Source organism: Gymnogyps californianus, chromosome 25 (assembly GCF_018139145.2).
Source record: "Gymnogyps californianus isolate 813 chromosome 25, ASM1813914v2, whole genome shotgun sequence".
NCBI lineage: Eukaryota > Metazoa > Chordata > Aves > Accipitriformes > Cathartidae > Gymnogyps > Gymnogyps californianus.
In genome coordinates this window covers 1,205,554-1,221,098 of record NC_059495.1, presented here as the reverse complement: position 1 = coordinate 1,221,098, position 15,545 = coordinate 1,205,554, and the positions used below count along the sequence as shown (strand labels likewise).

Genomic DNA, 15,545 nt, shown 5'->3' with positions numbered 1-15,545 from the left:
GCACTCCAAAGTGGGGGGCTCCAGGGACTCGCTCCTAGAAATGAGCACATCGGGTGTAGGCAGGTCTCAAAAACAGGGGGCTGGAGCCTACTCCAAGTCCTACACGCTGGTGTAGGGCGCCGACCCGAGAGCGCCCGTGACGGACACTGCTCGTTTCCCCTGCGCCGTTTATATTTAATTAACAAACTTGTACATAATGAACTCTTTTGTATAAATGAAGCTATTTTCTTCTTCTCTGAACAGAAAAAGAAACCAGGGCACAAAGAATTTGATGTTACAGATTTAAAAATATAATATATATGTAAACATATATATATATTTCACATCATTTTGAAAGGGGCACAAGGAAAGACTCAGCGACTTTTTTTTTTTTCCCTGATCTTGTCGGTGGTTTTAAAAAGGAACGTCTCCAAGACATTGCATGCTATTTTACTGTTCTGAAAACAACAGGAGTTGCTTCGATTTGCAAATGCTTATGTGTTAATACCTTTTTCTATGAAAAAAAACCCAGCGCTGTGTGCAATAAAGGTTATGTTTATACGTGGGTGCTTGTGAAGTGGGCAGGGCGGTAGCAGGGGCAGGCCAGCGCAGGAGGATGGAGAGGGGCAGCCCAAGGACGTGCAGGCAGCCCGACGGATGCCGCAGAAGCCCCGGGGCACGCGGCGCCTGCCCCGAGCTGCGCCAACCTGCAGAGCCCCAGGGCGGGAGGAGGGAAAGGGATGGGAGCAGGGTCCTGGGAACGGTACTGCCGAGCGGGACGCCCCAGCAACCGCCAGGCCGTGCCACAGCACCCACAGCCCCGGCTGAGCGGCACCTACTCACCGGTAAGTCCAGCCCAGCCGTGCCGAACTGCTGGCTAGCTCCAGCCCAGGATGAACCACGGTGCAGGACGGCGAACGCCAGTGGGCGAGCTGCTGCAGACCCGGGCGAGCCACGGCTCCGGTGCAGCGTGGCATTGCTCCAGCAGCGCAGGGTAAGTGCGGTGCAGCTCCGGTATCATGGGTGCATCCGGTGAAGCACAGCGACTCGCTCACGGCAGGGCTCTTGTTCCCTGACGCGCCGCGGTACTGCATGGGAGCAGGAGGTGAAGCACCGCACAGTCATCCTCAGTCACACAATTGCGGTGAAGCAGCGTGCATCACGGTGAAGTGCAGCGCAGCACGCAGCCCGGTGACTCCAGCACGGTGCCGTGACTCGTGGCGTCGCTGCCTCCCGTCGCGGTGAATCATGGCACAGGACAGTAAAACGCTGCACAGCTCCCCCTGGTCGCAGGGCATCGCGGCACGCCACGGCACAGTGAACTGCGGCGCAGCTCCACCAGGTCACAGCACCGTGCGGTAAAGCCCAGCGGAGCACGGCACAGCCCCCCACCTCGATTTCTTCTTCTTTTCCTCTCGGTTTTTAGCACCAGCCATAGCAAATAACCACTGAAGAAATGCAGATTATACCTTCCCCTCTCATACGTGCACATCTGACAGTGAAAGCGAGAGCAGCTAAAGCCAAGGCGGGCAGCCCCGGGGCTGGCAGCCTTCCTTACCTCTTCTGCTACCCCAGGAAGACAAAAATAGCAAAGGCTGTTAGTAACAGTTGTTTTAGTTACCCAAACTAGAACTTCGCTTCCAGAGGAGGTGCTGGTGCTGTTTGAAGGCTAATTACCCCACTGCACTTTTGTTTCCTATTTGTTTTTGTTTTTTTTTTTTTTTTTTTTTTTTTTTTTTTTTTTTTTTTTTTTTTTTTTTTTTTTTTTTTTTTTTTTTTTTTTTTTTTTTTTTTTTTTTTTTTTTTTTTTTTTTTTTTTTTTTTTTTTTTTTTTTTTTTTTTTTTTTTTTTTTTTTTTTTTTTTTTTTTTTTTTTTTTTTTGCCCGTTTTTTTTGTTTTGGCGGTTAACGCTCAGAGCCAACCTCTGCTGAGGAGCATCCCGCATGGAGAGGAGTACACTTCCCGAACAGGCTGTGGGAAGGCATCAGGGATCATGCCCGATCCCACAAATGCCAGGGTTGATATTTCCCACCCCTGTTTTTGCACCGAAACCCCCGCCGACACCGTACTTCCCTGTGCGGCTTTCCTTCGGGACAGAGTTTGCTTCTGGCGAACCAAACCGTTCCCGGACATCATCACTGCATTTCCTCTGCCTGAACCGCTCTGCCTCCGCCAGCGGTTTCCCGCGCGCTCGGCAAGAGTATCTGGGTTACTGCCCTGCATCTGGAGCCTCTGGTTTTGCCGCGCGGAGAATTCATCTCAAGAGCAAGCAATCAGCCAGCCTCCAACTCCATGCATGAAACAGGGTTAGGCTTCTTCCGCAGTATGTACTTACTTTGGGTTTGGTTTTTTTTAAAAAATGAATCCCAAGATCTGTTCTGAGCAGCATTTACTTCTATGCACGAGTTATTCATTCAATTTTAACGGGTTTTTGGAGACAAAACCTTGTGAGTTTCCAGTTTAGCGTGCAAGGAGCGCACGGATTTTGTACGGCATTTGTACACGGAACATGAGCAAGGCAACTGAACGCCGAAGATCACGCTACGCAGCTCTGACAGGGTCTCTTTGAACCAGAAAGAGCTTGCTTGGCTTACCTTAAAGCAAGTCGTCAAGGGAAAATACCGAGGGGCCAGAGAGGCTGGGGGACGTGCGGCAACCGGCCACCAGCGACGCGGCCTTTCGCATCACCCGCAGAGCCCTGGGAACCTCCCGGCTGCACGTCCCCTCGCCCCGTCCCCGGCGGGCCGCTGCTGCGCACCCATGGGCCGACAACCCAAGAGGTTCACGCAGCCGCGGGCGCAGGGCACGGCCCACAACAGCTTGTCGGGAAAGGGGGTCTGTCTCACGCTGGTTAGCCTTTGCCTTCAACCGAGTGAAACCCGTCCTGCCCCTTCTGTCTCTCCCCGAGATCACTGGGAAGTGCTGACGCGCAAACCAGCCTTTCTCAAGCGTTTTTCTAAGGATTTCAAAAACAGTTCAGTGCACATTAGACTTCAAAACCTTTACGTGGTGCAGAGTTTAAAGAGCGCCAAGGGCCCGTCCCCCTCCCAAAGCAGCGCCACAGCTAGGCAACCCTGCACCCCTCTGACATGCCGATCCCAGACTTTAAATAGAAGAGGCAAGAAAAGGCAAGCGTGTTCTCAGCCGAGAGAGTAAGTGGATTAGCAAGATAAAAAGAAGAACAGATTAACACAGATTAACACATCTTTATTGTAATTGGCTAGTACAGATTTCCATCTACATCTTAGCAAGAATTCTCCACCTTCCCTTCCCCAGCAGTTACAAACCCTTGCGTAGTTTAACGCGGTCCCAATTTCCAGCACTCAACCATGAGACCCCAGCATCCCCCCGCTCCCCACGAGCCCGCTGCCCTTCACCATGGCAGTGGGCTCTCCCCACATCGCTGCACGCAGTAACGAGCCGGGAGTTGAAGGAGGACAGGCCGTTCAAGCCACGCTGGCCAAACTCTCCCTTCAACACCGAACGGGCAAGCCCAGAAACCCAAAGAGCTGCTTTGGTTTTAGGTCTGCTTCACCGGCTCGGCACGGCACTCCAGCCAAACCCCCAGACACCACGCTACACGCAACGCGCGCCTCCTGGCATCGGAGCCTGGCAGCTCGCAGCACCGCAGAGTGAGAGACCGAACCGCCGCCAGCCCTGCTCTCCCAACGCACCTCCGGAGAAGAGCTGCGAGCAGCGCTGGCTGCCAACCACAGCCAGCAGGCAGTAACCGAGCACAAGCAGAAGCCAGACACCAAACACCAGCGCTTACAAGCCGGAGGTAAGGAGGGGCGGCGGGGGACGGAGCCCTTGTAACAAGGGCTGAGGACATTTGCGGCTGGAGAGGACAGAAAGGGCTCTAGGGGCACAGCTCAGCAGCTCCGCGCAGAAAATCCACCATCAGACCCAGCAAAGCAGCACCGGAGACCTCACTCAAGCAGGCAGAGCAGCACCGTCCGCAGCCAGCGGCTCCTCCGTGCCCCGCTGCTTCCCACAGAGCACCCACCGTGGCACGGCACGCAGCACCAGCTTCTCACGCCCACCCCGCTCGCAGCAAACCTCCTCCTGTTCCTCCGCTGGCCCCGAGCTCGGGGCGCTCACGGTCCCTCTCGCTCAACAACTCCAAAAGCCGGCACTTGAAAACGGGTGTGAAAAAGACAATCTTGGGGTCCTGTCCCTGCCAGACCGGGAGCAGGTCTCTGTTCAGCTTTGCTGGACCAAAAGGCCAGGCCAGGGTGGCTGGGTGACAGCGGGCGCTAACCCAAATGCCAGAGGCAGCAGAGGGCTGTCTCGGGAAGGAGCCCGACTCGGCAGAGAGCGGGTTCAGCCTTGGCACATTGCAGCCACAGGAGACAGAGTCCCACCCCATCCCTGCCCTGAAACCAGGGCACCCCAAGCAGTTCTCCCCAAGGAAAGCAAGATCAGCTCACGGCCAGCACCCGGCTCAGCTCCTGCTCCCTTCCCTGCCTGCGGCACGTCCCGCCCCGCGCCGGGCCAGCTCCTGGACACCGTGCTCGGCAGCTCCGCAAGCCAGCCGCGCGGAGCAGGGGACAAAGGCAGTAGCTGTTCCACCCCAGCTCCAGAGGCAGAACGGAGACGGAGGCACCGGGGAGGGCTACTGCTGGGCAGCGACCAGCCAGCCACACCGCTCTCAGCGCTGCGGGGGCCCCCGCTGCCACAGCTACTGGGTCTTAAACTTGCTGTGGCCCAGCGGCCATCCACCACGCCGCTCCGGGTGCTGCCACCAAGGAAAGGCTCCTAAACGCCGTGTCGCTCCCCTGGGCGCCAAGGTCCCCAACGGCCCCTCGCCCACACGGCAACGCTGCCTGGGGAAGGACTGACCAGGAAAGAGATCTCACCCCGAGCAGCGACCAACACAAACAGCAGAGCATCTACAGCCGCACACGCACCAGAAGCTACGGGTCAGGGAGGGGGTTCACAGTCACCACAGCCGCAAATCTCTCTGGGGTACAGAACAGAGAAAAAAGGAGGGAGAGCGCAGGGCACAGGCGGCCGACGCCTCTACTTCTTCTCCTGCTTCTGCTGCTGGTATCTCCTGAAGTGGGTCTGGATGGTGACGGCCGCCTTCTCGGAAGGATCGCTGAAGAACTTGCTCTCGCTGCCGGCATCAGGGATCACGTTGCCTGGGACGACAACCGAGCATCGCGGTGAGCACAGGCGGTGCCGGTGGCCCTGAGCAGGCTCCACTGAGCAGGGCAGGGCTCTGGCATCACCCCCACCCCTGCCATGCGGTCAGACTGGCCCCCGCATACCCCGGGCTCCCCGCAGAGCGCCCGCAGACGGGAGGGCTTCCCTCCGCTACGGAGGTGGAAGAGGCTGGAGCATCCACAGCACGACACCATGACTCCACCAGCTCACAGGGGGGCATCTCCAGGGCAGAGGGAGACAGAGCAGGGAGCAGGAGGCGAAGAAAAGCCCAGCCTCCCCGGCAGCGCTAAGCCCTCTATTTACAAAGCTTTACTCCCCAAAGACCTTCAGCTTCCCCACGTTTAATCACCAAGTATGCTGCTCACTTACTTCCGCGCACACAAACAAGATTAGGAAAAAAAAGCCCGGCACTGTACAGCAATAAAGCTCTCACGCTGACAAATGGGAGCCCTCCCCACCTCCCGCTTAATGGTGCATTAGGGAAGTATTGTGAAATTCAACAGGAACCGAATCAAAGCCACGCAGCAGTGCTCCTTTAAGCCAGCGTGTCACTGCGAAGCACCCCCCGAGCAGCCATCAGAAATCCTGGTGCCAGATGCCGCTGTATAAACTCACCACTGGCACCTGAACCCATTTTTATTCACATCCTAAACGAAATTGCAAAGTAAAAAGATACATTAAAAAAACAAAAAAACCAAAAAAACCCCCAAGAGTCTGCATTGGGAATCGGCTCCCTCCTGCCCTGCTTAACAAGACACATCCTCAGCCATAAATCCTGCCTGCTGAAAAACAAAATAAAAAAAGAAATTAAAAAAAAAAAAAATCAAATGCCAGAGGCTGGGGAGCCACCGGGGCAGGTACTGCCGTACGTCTGCAGGAGCAAGCCCCCGGCCGCGCGGGCTGCCGACAGCTCCGCAAGAGATACACCTGCAGCAGGAGCTCGGCCGCGGCCGGGCCCATCGATAACGCCCCGCCGCTGCGCCAGCACAAGTGCCACCGTCAGCCCAGGGGACCTTCACCTACTCGCGGGGCAGCCAAAGCCCCGGAACAGCGACCAGCCTGGCCGGAGCTACCGGTCCGCTGAGGAGGAACGTCACAGCATCGCTTCGCCTGCCTTTATCCGATTGCAGCTCTGCACTGAGAATAGAAGTGCTCAAATCCTCTTTGCTGAGCGCTTGACTTCAGCGGAGAGGGCAGAGTCTTAGAGACAAGAGCAAGGAGGAGGAAAAGGCCGGGGGGGGAGCAGGGTGGTTTTGGCAGGCCAAGGAGCAGAGGAAGGGGGGCTGTTTTGGGGGACAGTGACCCATGCGACTCAGTGGGGCAGGTTTGTGGGAAGAGGGAGGTGGGGATTTGCACGCACGCACACGCACACACGTACGTACGTTTATTCAGCCGTACAACACTGGGGCCTTCGCTTGCCGACACTACAGGTTTTAACGAACGTCTCGCCATCCTGCCCATACTCATGTGCCCTCCCGGGGCGGCAAGAAGGGCACCCTCCTCAGGGAGGAGAACCGACTGAAAATACAGTACAGCCAGCAAGCCGTAGGCTGGAGAGAGAGCTACCTGAGAGGGCTTCCCTCCCACAAAGCTGGCTTCCCAAATACCCCTTAATAACGTCACGGAGACAGATTTTTTGGGAGAAGAAAGAGGCCAAGAAGGGCCCAGGTACTGCAATGCCTGCTCTTCCGTGGCATCCCACGGCCACAACCATGAGTTTCCTCTACTACTCGGGCAGGGCTGTCTCCCTGCCTGCTCCACACTCACCTTTCTCTCCAGAAATCGAGTAGATGCTGTTGTGCCGAGAGCTCCTGCCTTTCTAGAAAGGTAGAGAACAAAAATACAACAGAGTTAGTTCTATCTCAGGCAGAGGCGGCAAGAACAGTGCCTTTCAGGCCAGCTGGGAAGCTCTGACAGGGACAGGGCTAGCCTCACCAAGCTTTCCACTAGCCATTCCCTTTGCAAAACTCGAAAATACTTACTGTTGTTCCCTGAAAGAACACTACAGAGCACTGATTAATTTGCGCTGGTGAAAAGCCCTCCACGGAGAAGCAGAAAAGAGCTTTGTATCAGAAGTCGGATCTGAGAGATGTGCTGGTGGCACCTCAGGACGCACATCGGCACAGGCTAGCCTCACTAGATCTGCATTTCAAATCCGCCTGGAACCAGACTTGCTGGGTTCGTTTCCCTCTACTCCAGCCCCTGCGATGAAACCGCAGCACCCGGGATATCAGGTCTGCTAGGGGGTATTTTCATCCCTAAAGATAAGCTTGACTCTGTCTACAAACGCCTCTCCTACGTTTTTCAGCTTATCCTGCCTCCTGGCATTACCCGATTTTCTGCCTTTCAAGGGAAAGAGAAAAATCTCTCCCCCTTGCCCAAGCCTTCTGCTCCGAGCAGCCTGTCTGGTTAACGGCCGCGTGCTGCTCCTTCTGCACCAGGCAGTGCCGTCTCCCCCCGCCAGCTGCCTCGGCTGGCTGCCGGCAACCGAGCCAGCCCTCACCTCGCTGTCCCGGCTGGTGCGGCGGCTCTGCGTCACACACTGGATCTGCCAGGGCAGGGGCTGGTACACAAGGTACGGCAGGGGCTCTTCACGGAACAGGCTGGTCCCGAGCTGGACACAGAAAGGATTTGCGGCAGGTTAAGAGGACAGGAGAGAAGCGGAGGAGCAACAGAAAGAGCTGCTCCTCCACAGGCGTCACCAGCGATCGCAGCCGGCGGTGGCCTGGCCAGCTGCGGTGACGCCCGGCACGTCTCCCTGGCGCCGCGCTGACGAGCGAGTCTCGTCGTGAGGCAGCGGGGCTGCAGAGCTCGTGGGCGACGCTGAGGCCACGTGGCTCTCTGCACAAAGCGCGGGTGGCCCCGACCTCCTGCCCAGGGCGGCCTGGTTTAGGGAGGCACAGGCGGCCGTTCCCAGCAGGGCAAGCAGACTCCGCTGCCTCCTCTCCCTGCCCCGGGGTATTTTTGGGGACAGGGAACTGCAGAGGGCAGGAGCCGGTCTAGCGACTGCAGGAGAGGCAGGAGGCCCAGGGCTCGGAGCTCTGCTGCAGGCTCGCACCCCGGCGCTGGGACAGTCACCTCCCCCTGCATCCCACGCCACGCAGCAGGGCCAGGGCACACCGCTGCACGGTGCTGCCGGACCCTCGGGAAGGGGCTTCGGAAGCCAGAGGCACGGTCAGCGGGACCGGGAACGGCTGCCTGTCCTCAAAGTCGGCCAGGCTGGTGACGCAGCCCACGGCCAGCCTAGCAGACATTTCCGCTTTCTTTCCTCTCCCCAACGGAGAGGAGGGTTTTCCTTCCTCCCCAACCCAAAGTGCTCCAAGACTCAACGTGCCCGTTCGCGGCGCTTGCTCGCCAGACCGGGAAGCCCAAGCACCCGCAGCTTGCTTCCTGCGTGCGCGGGCTCAACAGGGAACTGCGCTCTGCAAAGCTGCCCGTACACCGGCTAACGCCACGGTGGCAGAAACGCAAACGTGCTCCCACGCCAACACCGCGGGCGGCTCGCCGAGGAGGCGCAGACCCGCTGGGCTGCACGCCACGGCAGGGGTTCGTGGCACAGCCGCAGCCACGCCGGAGCGGGAGCCGGGGCATCCCCAGCCCACAAGAACGGCCAAGCCCACGTTCCCCGCTGCTCGCCACCCTCCCTAATCAGATAACCCCCACGCTTCTAGAAATAAAAGGGAAAGCAATAAATCCTACCTGCTGCCCGGCCAGCCCAGACTCACCTGCCCAAATGCTCTCACCACAAAGAACAGTGCTGTCATCAGGGTCGCCAGCATGGCTGGGCTGTCCGAGGGGCTCCCTCCGTCCCGGGAAGGCAAAGCTCTGGGAGCGATGCGCCGTGGTCTCCGGCTAGCCAGGGACTGAAGTGTCTCTTCTTCGGCAGGCAGAGGCCAAGCCCCTTAATGAGCTTACGGCTCGCGTTCATCTTGGCAAAGTAATCGCGCGCTGTCCTTTTGCTCTCCTAATCGCCGAGTTTCTCCAACATATACAGTACTGGCATTCCAGGAGAAGCAAATCCTCTTCTCCGCGTACGTACGCAGGCCAGTGCGCACGGACACGCACGCACCCCGCACCCCAGACCCGTGAGCCGGGGCAGACCTCCTCTGCTCGGCAGGCCTGGCTCCTCAGCAGGGTTACAGCAAAGCCTCCCACACCCAGAAGGCACCTACAGTTCAGGCGGGATGTTGGGTTTCTCAGCGCCGCCCCGTGCTCTTTGCACGGCCGCTGCCTCAGGAGCCGGGTAGGGGACCTGTCCCCAAAAGCGCCTACCTGGACGGCGTGCGTTGCCGTCAGAGACCTCCTCCGGCAGTTCTTATCGCAGCTCTCCAGCGGGCAAAGACGCACAAGTGGGGATCACGCGCAGCAAGAACGGGGGCGATCCAAGGTTTGATGGCGGTTTGTGTTTTGGTTTTAAGGATGCGCCTCCAACCATCAGCCTCCGTTTCTGCACGACCAGCTGACCCGCAGATTGTTCCTCCTGTGCCTCATCAGTCCTCCAGCTCCACCAGCTTTCCCCTCCCCAGCACGTGCGGCAGCACCCGCACTCCTTCCTTTCCAGCCCTCCCTCCACAGGCAGGCCACAACTGCGCGCAGCAGCATCCCAGCCCCTGCACGTGTCCGTGGGCCTCACGCATCCTCCGACCACGTTTGGCTTTTCTGTGTGCACATCACATTATGATCACCCACAGTCCCCACGTCCCATCCACCTGAACCTAGGATTTCCAGCGAGCAACGCGCTGTGCAGAAGAATCAGAGCTGGAAAAACACGGGCAGGCGTTGAACCTCCCCTCTCCCCATCGCTGCTGTCACCGGCCGCGTTACCCATCTGCAGCCTCTCAGCGCTGGAGAGGCCCCAGCCGGGACGCGCGTGCTGAATGCCCCACTTGGACAGAGGCAGCCTTCGCTGCAGCGCTTGGAGACACGGAGCAGCTCCGGAGCAAAGCCCCGTTCCCCGCCGGTGCACCACCGCTCTCCCCGTTTCCCAGGGAGAACTCCCCAGCCGCTCCGGCAGCGACCCCAGCACCTTCGCCCGCCCCGCAGGCAGCCTCTCCCCAGGCGCCCGGCCGAGCCGGCCTTGCCCTGTTCCTGCACGCAGCCCGTCCTCCAGCCGTGACGTAAAGCTCCAGGGCAAGACAACCATTGTAAGGAGACTGGATGACAGTTTTATGAAGAGGGCAGGATAGGAGCCCGCGAAAAGCTGTCCTGCTGGCTGAAAGCCCCCGTGAAGAATTGCTTTTGTGGTTTTGTTTTTTAGCTTTCTATCTGCCCCCGCATTTGCTACCCTGGCCAGGTACTTAATAGAATAATGGTAATAAAGCCACAGTGAGCTGAAGTGGTCTTGGAAATTGCCAGATGTGACCTTGATGAGACAAGACATGAAACAGCCCAGAGACAGGCGAGGGGAAGATGTGAAAGGGAAGTGCAGGCTGGATATCTAGGGCTACAACAGAACATCTCAACAAGAAAAAAAAAAAAAAAAAAAAAAAGAGCTACAAACATCACCATCATACAAAACAGGCTCATGTTGATTTAATTTGCATACAAAACCAGATACAGCCGCTATCGCAGGTTTTAACAGGAAAAAGGAACATGTTTCAAACCAAGTTATTGCTAAGAAAACAGGCATTTCTCCGCACTACTAATACACGCTTCTCCGAACACACGGGCTGGGCTCGGCAGCGCGGCTTTGGGCGCAGCATCCCCCAGGCCGACAGCCTCCCCGTGCTACAGAACGCCAGAACCACAGGCTCCCTTCCAAAGCACCTAACTGGAAGGACTGCCGCGTCTCCCACCAACGGCCAGGAAACCAAAAGCAAAATCCCTACAGACAGGGACTGGTGCGATCCAACAGTAGACGGGAAACCTGCGTTTGGATCCATCCCTTCCTCCAGCGGAACTCCTCTGGACATCCACCGTTCCCTGTGGGCATCCGAGGGGTCTCCCCATTCAGCCAGAGCTGGTTAAGAGCTAGCTAGCATCTCCTCAGCCAGGACACCAGTGGGATGTTCTCTACCGGCAGCGCCTGCAGAAGGACCACCCTGCGCTTCGTTAGCAGCCAGAAGGTGGGAGAACGCGGACCTGACCAGAGGACCAAGCTGTCCTAAGACAAAGGCTGGCCAAGTAATTAAAAAAATTCTAAGAAAAATCAGAAAAAAAAAACCCCCACCCATACACAGACATTCTTAAGAGTTTTAAAATTATGTTCATCAAAAATATATTTCTATTTGCATGTAAACATCGCCCTGCCACGCTCACAGCGTGAGCTGCTGCGGTGGTGTGCCAGTACACAACACCCGGGAAGCAAAGCAGGAGGGGGCTCTGCTTTACTCCGCTGCACATCATTAGCCACGCTGAGGAACACAGGCAGCACGAAAGGGTGCGGAGCAGCAGCTTTACCAGCCTCCCCGCATCAGCCGTCTCTAAGGAGAACGGCTTTGAAGATGATTTCTCACAGATGGGATCCCTTGAAGTGCAGACTTCTTCATCAGACAAAATGGCAAGTGGTTCAGCATTTTTTTAAAGCATAAAATATTTAAAGTCAGCTTGGAGGAAACACTGACAAAGACAGCCAAACACCACATTTCCCACTCAGCAGCACGAAAGCCTAGCCCGACTTCTCCCCGTCGGTTAGAGCAGCACCATCTGCCCCCTCCCAGCTCCGTGCATCCCAGCGGGGACGGTGACGTGTTCTGGCTGCCGCCTCTCCGGAGGAACGCCGCTGCAGCCACCCGGTGAGCAAGGCAGCGAGCCACCGTCTCGCAGCTGAGCTCCGAGAGCTGGGCATCCCAACACCTCAGCCAGGTTGCCAGCCGAGACCTGCTCTCCCAGGAGCCCAGCGGAGCTGCGGCGGGAGCAGCGAGGCCGGGCTCCAGGCTGGGCACCGAGGGCTGCCGGCTGCCTCCCCGGCCCTGCCGTGGGGAAGGAGAGCCCAGCTGCCGAGCCGAGCTCCGGCTCCCTCTCCCCAGGGCACGGGGGGACGCAGGTGGGGCTTTGTCTCGACATTCACACTAGGCTGAGTTCCTTAACAGCGCCTGCACCAGCAGACGCCGCCCCACGCTCTCTCGCCATCCCTGCTCCGCGTTGCCGTCGGCACATTTGTAACGCAGGAGGAGAGCTCCCCGTAGCACAGCTACGCCGCGCAGCTCCGGCCGGCGTGGCAGAAAGAAGAAGCAGGGAGCGCTTTTCCAGCTCTGCCATGAAAAGCCGCTCCGGGTTTAGTTCCTATTGCTTCCACCCCAAGAGAGGGGAGCGTTTCCCGAGAGGGAGAATCTGCCATTCCCCGGTTCTGTCCCCGGACTCTACAGCCCTTTCGCCGGTCATCCTCCCCTGCTCGCACGCGTGCCAGAGGCCAGACGACTTGGCCCACCTGCGATTAAGCATTTGCTGGGCATGAGTGGGGGCTCATTTCCCGACACGTTTCCTCTAGCAGAGTCTCAGCTGGATTCACGTCCTCCCCCTTGACCAGTTACTCAAAGTCCTCCGTGATTCACAGCTCTGGCTCACGATCGCTAGAATACTAATGAGAGAACTGTTGATTTATTGAAGCCCTGATATTTCACCACTGGATTAAACAGTCTATAAAGTATATTTGGACACATTACAGGATTAGAAGAATCCACCTGGGAAGTTCACTTCCTCCTTCCTCCGCTCTCTTGCAAAGAGACTTTCTTTCAAGGGCACAGCACCAAGACACGGCGGGGCATCACCGAAACCCGGTGTATCATGAGGGAGACTGCACGGGCCCCGCCACCATCTCTCCAGAGCCGAGTCCCACCTTTCAGTAATGGTACACTTTAATCTGTCTGTTTTCATCCAGTCCGAGCTGGAGTAGGCTGGGGCTGCTGGCTGGGGGCTTCTGTGCACCGGGGAAGAGAGGTCTGGCAGCTGGGTGAAGGAAAAGCCGGGCTTACCCGAGGAATTCGCACGCGCGAGCGCAGCCAGCAGCCAGGGCAGGTACCGAGGGGCAGGAGCCAGCCTCGCGCACACGGGCTGTATTTAGCCTGCTGCATGCAAGTCAAATGGAATTAAAGGGGGGATTAGGGAATTCAAAGGGGCACTGTGCTCGGGACAGCACGCGCTATCGGAGGCCCGAGGGATTTGCTGCTAATATCAGCGTACACTGCAGAGGCGACACTGACAGCCCCAGCATAATGCTGTTACAACACAAGCCTGGAAACGTTCCCCGCTAATAGCACGGAGAGGTCTCACTCATTCGATCCAACCGCACGCTACGGCGTGCCTCAAAGCTGAGGCGGCGGGAGAGCTCCGCCGGGGAGCCCCGGCCCCCCCCGCCCAGCCACGCGGCCGCCCCACGTGCCAGGTCTGCGCGTCTCCCGGCACCCCGGCCTCACGGAGACCCCGCTCCCTCATTGCGGGCTGCTCGGCAGGGACCGCCCGTAGCAAAGTCCCCGACACAGCCCCAGCCGCATCAACGGCACCAACAGCGGGCCTACAAGACTAGGGCCCCTACTTCCCTGCCGCCTCCTCCATTCTGCACTCTTCGGTTAAAGATAAATTCTTTAAACTCTCACATTACCAGCTCCAACTGCTGCGTGTCACGGCAGAGCAGCAGCACTAAAGAACATCACAGCACAGCCAGGGAAAGGGAAGAGCCTTTCTCGGTCAAGTACAGCTCAGAGAAGAGCAAACAGGTCACTCATGCTCTAACTGCTAAACATCGTATTCCTTTGCAGAACCAGACGCTAAAATAGAGGCTAAGGCTTCGAAATTGCTGTTGAACGCTTTAGAGCTCCTGATTCACTCACCTCCTGCTGCGTCCTCCTACCTGCTGCAGGAAGCTGGAGTGCAATTAGAGACCAGACCCAGGCGAAAGGATACACTTTTGAATCCCTCTTGAAGTCTTCTAGCCATTTCTTGTTGGTCTCAATCATTCCTTGAATACTCATCTTGTCTGACTCACGGCTCTGGAACTGGGAGTGCTGGAACAGCCGTATTTGCTCACTGTTGCACGTGAGAGAGAAAGAGACAGCGCAAGTGGGAAAAAAAAAAAAAAGAGGTCTAGGCAGAAGCGATCCCAGAGATGAGAAAGAAAGTGCTGGGCTGCTACAGAAAGAGCCACAGTTAACAAAAAGCAACCTCCTCTTAGCTCAAAGTCCTCTGCCCAACCACATCACAGGGAGAAGCTGCGGCAGCCACCCACCATCAGGCTGCTGTCCTCCTTTTCATCTGCGTAGCCTCAGAAAGGTTGAGGCGGCAGCCTCCGCTCCATCCACCCACGCAGCATCGCCTGTCACGGCAGAGCCAGCGTGGCCCGGTGCCAGCACCCTTGGACCCTGGTCCTGGAATGGGGGTTATCAGCACAACTCTGATGGCAGCTTTACTGCAGAAGCTACGCGGCAGTGAATAACTAATAGTATCTAACTTGTCTGCTTAGTACGTAGCTTACGATTTTGTTATATCACGTGTGACCTATAAACCGTTCCAGGGAAATAAAAGCGGCGCAATGAAACGACAACTCAAGGAACAAGAGCCTTACTCTGCAGGTACGTATCCCAGCTTGTTGTCCAGAGGCTTGGAACTTCCACTGAGCGACGGGAACCCACCTGGAAAGCAGACATTAAATACAGGCCCCCCAAAACCGATAGTCTTTACATCTGGGTGCATTTGCTTTCTTGTGCTACGGACACGCTGTCCCTACGAGCTGAGCCACCCGCCGAGGACATCGTGGTGTTAAGGAAACGGAGATGGTGAACCCTGTGTGCAATGCACAGGAGGCTTCCAGCAAAGCAGGGCTGTCTGCTCTTTTGCTCCCTTCTTTAGTAACAACACCTTCCTCGGGTGTATCTTAAAGCCTGAACTGCTCCCGAAGCAGGACGACAACATCAGCCATACGCTGCACTTCCCGGAATGAGGTTCTCATTCCTCATCTCATTAGCACCCTTCCTATCAGCAGCACCAGTGGATCTGGCCTTACCGGCACTGGAAGGGCGAGACGGTTAGAACTCGCAGGGCTGTGAAATCACGAGTCGTAGGCAAGCAAGGAGATGGATTAAGGATAGGAGACTTACCTGGGAAATACTTGTGCCATTTCTCTGCCAGGATGCTGTCCACTGACTGTCTAGCCGCGAAAGAGCTACTAGAGCTCAGCCCAGTGCTCCAGGCCCACTGGTCCACCAGAGACACCCCGGCGGGCGGCAGCGGCGAGCCGCCTGCCTGAAGTCCTGCCAAGGAGGCATACGTAGAAAGAGGGACGCCGTCGCAGGGCGTCGAGGCGAAGAGCGGAGACTGCCGGTTGTTCAGAGAGCCCAAGATGCCGAGGACCCCGTTCAGCTCACTAGTGATGCGCTGCAGAGAGTCTGTCAAGTACTGGATCTTGTCCAGCTGGGGGGCAGGCCGTAAATCGGTTCTCAAATCAACTGGCAGAAGAGAGGGGG

The 15,545-nt window shown here is 57.3% G+C and overlaps 2 protein-coding genes across 2 annotated transcripts in view; one reads left to right on the top strand and one right to left on the bottom strand.

Annotated features, from left to right (window-relative positions):
- DSCAML1 (DS cell adhesion molecule like 1) overlaps positions 1-206 on the top strand; it is a 110,273-nt gene extending 110,067 nt beyond the window's left edge. Inside the window, 1 exon segment of the mRNA XM_050910963.1 lies at positions 2-206. Within this exon segment, the coding sequence (XP_050766920.1) occupies positions 2-115 (114 nt within the window). The 3' untranslated portion in view covers positions 116-206.
- Positions 207-12,912: 12,706 nt separating this feature from the next.
- Positions 12,913-15,545, bottom strand: part of CEP164 (centrosomal protein 164) — a 31,582-nt gene continuing 28,949 nt past the window's right edge. The window contains 4 exon segments of the mRNA XM_050910836.1: positions 12,913-13,028; positions 13,990-14,112; positions 14,648-14,714; positions 15,180-15,527. Coding sequence (XP_050766793.1) covers positions 12,929-13,028; positions 13,990-14,112; positions 14,648-14,714; positions 15,180-15,527 — 638 coding nt within the window. The 3' untranslated portion in view covers positions 12,913-12,928.